The following is a 6125-nucleotide window of genomic DNA, read 5'->3' as shown; positions in this document are numbered from 1 at the left end:
CTGCATGCATGGCTTCTCCTGAAATCCAGTGGGAACTGTCTCAGGTCGGTCGTGTGCTTCCTTTTGTCGGTGCTTATCTTTGTTGCAATTCAATTCTTGTGAATTGTAATGTGGATGATGATCTGGGGAGCACCGCCTAGCGAAAAAGGAAGAAAAAATACTACCATGGAGTCTTGGCTAGGTTCATCCTCTTGACACAATTGTGGCTCCACCTTTGGATGCTGTTGGATTCTTTTCTCAACTTTGAACTTGGATCGGTTCTGAAAATGAATTCTCTACCATGGTAGCCAAAACTGGAGGGATGCATGTGTTTGATTCTTGCCTATTTCATCCATCCATCCATCCATCCATCAAAACTTACATGATTTATTCGTGCCAACACATGATTTACATTTCTGGAAGGCAACCTATGTGTGCCTTGTTGAAATATCTAAGCTTGGTTTCCACATGGCCAGTTTTAGCAAGGCCAGGCCATGGCTACATCTTCTGTGCTTCATCGGCCAGCTCCAGGAAGAAGGGCCTTAGGCGAGCACAGGGCTCCGTCCAGACGACGATGGCTGTAGGTTGGCGGCGAACTTCCTTGCCCACTGGTCGTAATGTATGATCTCCTCGAGCGACGGCCTTGTCACCAGCTCGTTGCGGTGCGCGTCGCACGTCATCTCCACCACCTTGAAGATGTCCAGGTAGCTGATCCTGCAAAAACAACAACAGGGGAGATGGATGAGGACTTGGGCTTTTTTATGTCCATGTTCATAGAAACAGTTTTCATCGCAGCAAATATGAGATATGCAACAACAGGCAGGCCAAACTTAAGCTAAACTTATATCAAGTGCTCATGAAATCAAGGTTCCACAGGTTATGGTCGAAAGTGCCTGAGCATATTATTAGCTTTCAGGACATACATTCTCCTTTCAAGTCAGACTACGCAAAGAATCTTTTGTTTACTTTGGTTGATACCAAAGGATTTTGTATATCATGATGCTGCTATCAGCAGAACAGACACGCGGAACATAGTTACGTCAACAAAATCAGAACAATGGCATCCACTATGCAATGCTTTGTCTAAAAAACAAGACAGAAGAAAAGGATGATAGCATTCAGAAAAGAAAGAATCATACTTTTCGTCGATGAACAGCTCCACCGCCTTCTCATTAGCAGCACTCAAAACTCCCGTCATGGTGCCCCCGGCCCGCCCTGCCGCATACGCGAGATCCACCGATGGGTATTTCACGTTGTCGGGAGCTTTAAATGTCAGCGAACCCAGCCTGCATTATCCAGTTGCAATCAATTAGCTAAGAAATTAATCTGGAAATTCTTAGAGGACATTTTAGAACAAAATTGTGGAGCTGGGAGAGTGCTTTTACTTGCAAAGGTCTAGCCGGGGCCAGGTGACCTCGGAGCAGTAGACTCGGTCTGGCCAAGACAAGGTGTATAGGATCGGTAGCCGCATGTCTGGCCATCCCAGCTGAGCCAGGACAGATGAATCCTGAGGAAACAATACAACTTCATGAACACTTGAAGTCAAGATAGCATTAAGCCAGATGTAAATGATTTAGCATATCAGCCTCAAGGATCTGAAGGAACATAAACCTCAGATTCTGCCGGTCTGATGCGCTAAATGTACTACCAGAGAAAGCAAGAATAAATGATATGCACCGCATCGGCATGACGTGTGCGTGCGTTACAGTGTCCATAAGAATATATGCTTCTTGAAAAAAGGGGATAACTATGTTGTAGGGCCTCACCTGGGTTTCAATCATAGAGTGTATGATGGACTGTGGGTGAATCACAATCTCAATGTCATCATATTCAGCACCAAACAAATAATGCGCCTCGATAACTTCTAACCCCTGCAAGAATCAAGTTGTCGCTATAGTGATTAAACAGACACACAAAAAAGAAGAAGAAGAAAGTTTTAACATAAAGTTGAGGAAATTTCTAAGCACCTTGTTGAACAAAGTAGCAGAATCTACTGTGATTTTCTTCCCCATGCTCCAGTTTGGGTGCTTCAAAGCATCGGCAACCTTTACATCTTTCAGCTTCTCAACTGGCCAGTCCCTGTCATCATCAATTGATATAAGATGGAGTTCGATGCTTCTAGAAGTAAAACAGGTACCACAATACACATGAAAACAAACGGACTTACCTGAAAGCACCGCCAGACGCAGTCAGAATAACGCGACGAAGTGATCCTTCAGACAAGCCTTGTATACACTATAGCATAGGAGCAGAAAACTTAAATTCACAGATTCCTAACTATGCTAAACTTGCAGCATGGTGAAAAATATAACTGCAGTAAGAACCAACTGTTTTATGGTATGTACCTGAAATATTGCAGAGTGCTCTGAATCAGCAGGAAGTATTTTCACATTGTGCTTGTGCGCAAGGGGAAGCACGAACGGACCGCCTGCGATAAGTGTCTCTTTGTTCGCCAACGCAATATCTTTCCCAGCTTCAATTGCTGCAACTGTAGGCTGTCATACAGAAAGAAAATAATGGATATTTTAGTTGGCCTTTATAGTAGCTTCAGCAAGCATACATAATCAGATCTGTCATCCATCCAAAGTGGAGGAGAGAAAATTTAACAATAGCATGATAATGTTGAGTTCTCCGGAAACACGAAGATAAGATAAGATACTAAGCAGAGTCTGAAAGTAGCACCACTGAGGCATGCATGATGGGCCTACTGATATGCAGTTTCATAAAGGGGCCATGGACCAAGGCTCTAAACTGTTAAGGATAGGATATTGGTTGCACCACTACGGCACTATCAATTAGGTTGTCCCATACCGACTTTTCTTAACATCTTAAAAGCTATTAAAAATAAAAGATGAAGGAAAAAAATGCAACAAAGAAGAACATAAATTACCTTGAGTCCTGCACACCCTACTATGCCCGTAACGACTGTAACTGCATCCGGGTGGCGAGCGACCTATTATTGAAGAGTTGAATATCAGTGAAAATTCAGTATAAAGCATTGATTCCTTATGCATATAGGATCAGAAGAAATGTCTTGTTACCTCTATGACACCTTGCTCCCCAGGAATAATTTCCGGCATTTCTTCACAACCAGCTAACGCTTCCTTTAGCTCGTTAAGTAATGACTCGTTTCTTACAGCCACCAGCTTTGGCTTGAACGTTTTCACCTGTTAAATTCAGCAGTAACTCTCATAGGGTTAATACTACGATATGCACGCAGTTTTGCTCTGACAATTCACAACAAGGGGTGAAAGTGAAACTGAATAAATATACACTCTGAAGATAGATGATTGTACCTGATCAGCTAGAAGAGTGACATTGGAGCCAGCAGCAAGAGCGACAACCCGGAACTTGTCAGGATTCTCCGCAACGATGTCCAATGTCTTTTCAGTTACACAAACAAAAAAGAAAAACTGTTAATTATCAGCGGATCCACCAAGTTGAACAAAAAGAAGCACTATTGTCTGAACATGTAACATTGCAACGGTGCGGATTATAAGCTTCCATTTGTCTTACCTGTGTTCCTATGGAACCGGTTGAGCCGACGATCGAGATGGGCTTGGGGCCCTCCCACGACCTCCTCTCGGGTTCCGCGACGGCTCGGCCAGGCCAGGCGGGCGGTGGGCCCTGCTGCATCGAGCAGCATGTCCTCAGGTAGGCTGCTCTTTTGTCCCTCCTTTGAAACGTGAAGTCCACTGGAATGGGGGCACAAGTCAAGTCAAACTAAGATTAGTTGAAAGCAACACCACTAACCAACCAAAGTTGCAGACTTCCACTATAATTAGGCCACTATGCTAAAGGAAGTTTATAAATTCAAGCCCTGAATTATTGCACCCAGTTCATGTTTGGTCACTCATGTAAACTCCCACCCAGTTCATGTCTAGTGCACCAACCAACCAACCAGTCAGCCTAAAAGGATATGTTAAGAAAATAAAATTCAAAAAATCGGCTTAAAAGTAAGCAAGGCACTGAACAGAGGCACATAGTAGAGCAGAGCAGAGCAGTGAAAGTTGGTGTGAATGAAAATATCATGTCACTGGAAAGTAGGAGGTGGAATGGGATCAGAGCCAGGCACAAGAGAATAAGTTCTTGGAACTTTGGAAGGAAGGAACATATTAGATATTCCACGCAGTGCAGGGGGGTGGAATTGGCAAACGGCCCCCCCGGACGATATTTCAGAATTTGATGCAGCCGGTTAGTGGATTGCAAAAGAAAAGAGGGGATTCTCTTCTTTCTACACTGACTGACAGGTAACTGATAACTGCTGCCTAGACAAAAAAGTAAGTAAGATGCATCAAATTCTGAAATTGTTTTACTACTCCCTCTGTAAACTAATATAAGAGTGTTTAGATAACTAAAATAGTAATCTAAATGCTCTTATATTGGTTTACGGAGGGAGTATAATATAATATGTTTTTTGAAATGATGAAAGCAAAGGAAAGGAAATCGTGGCTTTTGAAGGACGTCCAAATCAAAACGGTTAGGCATCATGAGAATATGAGATCACAAGTGAGCGTGCGTGCGTGCAACTTTACACTGACAGACAGACAGACAGACTGTATTTACTATGCTTATTCTCTCTGAGAAGGCGCGGCTGCCATGCGCCGCGAAAACAAGAAATGATTTCGGAGCAAAGCTCAAACCTTTTCTTTTCTTTTCTTTCTTGCCAAAGCAAAGCAGAGGCAGAAGTGGCCGAATTCGTGATACACAATATATATATATAGCAGTAGAGGTGCAGCATACATAGGTGCAGGGAGGAGAACATACATAATCTTGATTCACTCATGTTTGCAGCAAGAGTGGGATTCTAAAAACAATTATATCTAGTTAGCTAGTAGGAGTACACCACCACCACATGCTACCTTGGAACTGACGACTAATTGCTTTAAAAATGAAGCACACAATTATTAAGTACTACTGTAGTAGACAAAAAATCCTATTCCTAGGGGTGGAAAACTGGCAGTTGGATCCGGGAAATAAGCGTCCGGCGAGGAGGGGGAAAGAAAGAGTCCGGCGAGGAGGGAAAGGCCCTACCTTTGCGCTGGTGCTGGCGGGGGCGGAAGGCGGCTCCCCTCCTGCTGCTGCTGGTGGTGCCGGAGGAGAGCTCGCCGGGGAAGGAGGCCACCTTGAGCGCCATCGCCGACGACCTCTGCTCTACCAAAAATGAGTGGAGATAGTGGAGGTGGATGGGTGGAGACGATGAGCCCTTGAGCGTTCTCTCTCTCTTTATATAAACTGAAAAACAACATGTGGATGGATGGAGATAAGACGAGGGGAGCATCTGAGACTCCCATGGCCTTCACTCACCCTCTCCTGATGCTCTTTTCAGTTATTCACTTTGTTTATTGCACAGCCGGACCGGCCACGTCACCCGCCGCCCGGTCCCACGTGTCATCCTCCTCTTCGTCATCATCATGCTTAAAGCATGCAAGGTTGGACGGCAGAATATTTATTTATATTCGTGTATTATACTCCCTCCGTTTCTAAATACTTGTCTTTCTAGGCATTTCAACAAGCAGAGGAAGTAGATAGATAGACTGACCTATGCGCGTGTGGGACCCACCAGCGTCCTCATGCCTAGCTTGCAGGGAAGGGATTACAGGCATCCCAAATCTGTGTCTCCATTTTCCCTTTCCAGGCATCTTTTGCCGTGTCGCTTTCTATTGTACTCCCTCCGTAAACTAATATAAGAACGTTTAAAATACTAAATAGTGATCTAAACACTCTTATATTAATTTACAGAGGGAGTATTATTTAGTGAGCAATAAAAGTAAATTTATACAACTTATAACCAGATTAGCTCACAAAGGGTTTTGACATTTTCTTTTGAGGTAAACTCCTTTAAAAAAACTTATCCTTGTATTCCTTAGAACTGGTGGGCTAGCCGATTTTTTCATCACCCATCTTCTCTCCCTCTCGCTGGTGCTTGACGGCGGCACTGCCGAAGCTAGTGGCGGCCAGAGGGATCCGGTGTGGCAATATTTAAGGTAGCGAGCTAAATATCATATCCGGAGGGATCCAGAGGCGCACTAGCCTGGAAGGCGGCGAGCTCGATATCATACCCGGACATGTCGTGCAGCGGCATGGGTAATTTTTCTTCTGGTTTTCTATACGGAGTCTTCGCGTTTGGTTTGAGGCGGCGAGGT

At 44.2% G+C, this 6125-nt stretch overlaps 1 protein-coding gene across 1 annotated transcript; it reads right to left on the bottom strand.

Moving 5' to 3' along the window:
- Positions 1 to 302: 302 nt before the first annotated feature.
- On the bottom strand, positions 303 to 5306 carry LOC125542235 (1-deoxy-D-xylulose 5-phosphate reductoisomerase, chloroplastic). Its single transcript, XM_048705188.1, has 12 exons — positions 5014 to 5306; positions 3496 to 3674; positions 3276 to 3362; positions 3021 to 3146; positions 2870 to 2932; positions 2325 to 2474; positions 2147 to 2214; positions 1947 to 2058; positions 1746 to 1850; positions 1365 to 1486; positions 1119 to 1265; positions 303 to 693 (listed from the first exon to the last, which is right to left on the bottom strand). The coding sequence occupies exons 1-12, from the start codon at positions 5258 to 5260 to the stop codon at positions 522 to 524; spliced, it is 1578 nt and encodes a 525-aa protein (XP_048561145.1). The 5' UTR covers positions 5261 to 5306; the 3' UTR covers positions 303 to 521.
- Positions 5307 to 6125: the final 819 nt, after the last annotated feature.

The sequence above is a fragment of the Triticum urartu genome, chromosome 3, assembly GCF_003073215.2.
Source record: "Triticum urartu cultivar G1812 chromosome 3, Tu2.1, whole genome shotgun sequence".
Taxonomy (NCBI): Eukaryota; Viridiplantae; Streptophyta; class Magnoliopsida; order Poales; family Poaceae; genus Triticum; species Triticum urartu.
Note: the sequence above shows the minus strand (reverse complement) of the source record. Positions and strands in the feature narration are given on the sequence as shown.

Excerpts from the sequence above, each read along its gene's own strand:
- LOC125542235 (XM_048705188.1), bottom strand. The coding sequence starts at position 5,260 with ATGCTCCCCTCGTCTTATCTCCATCCATCCACATGTTGTTTTTCAGTT. Across the intron at positions 2,933-3,020 it reads GGGAGCAAGGTGTCATAGAG|GTCGCTCGCCACCCGGATGC; the intron begins GTAACAAGACAT and ends CTTCAATAATAG. Across the intron at positions 1,266-1,364 it reads CCCCGGCTAGACCTTTGCAA|GCTGGGTTCGCTGACATTTA; the intron begins GTAAAAGCACTC and ends TGGATAATGCAG.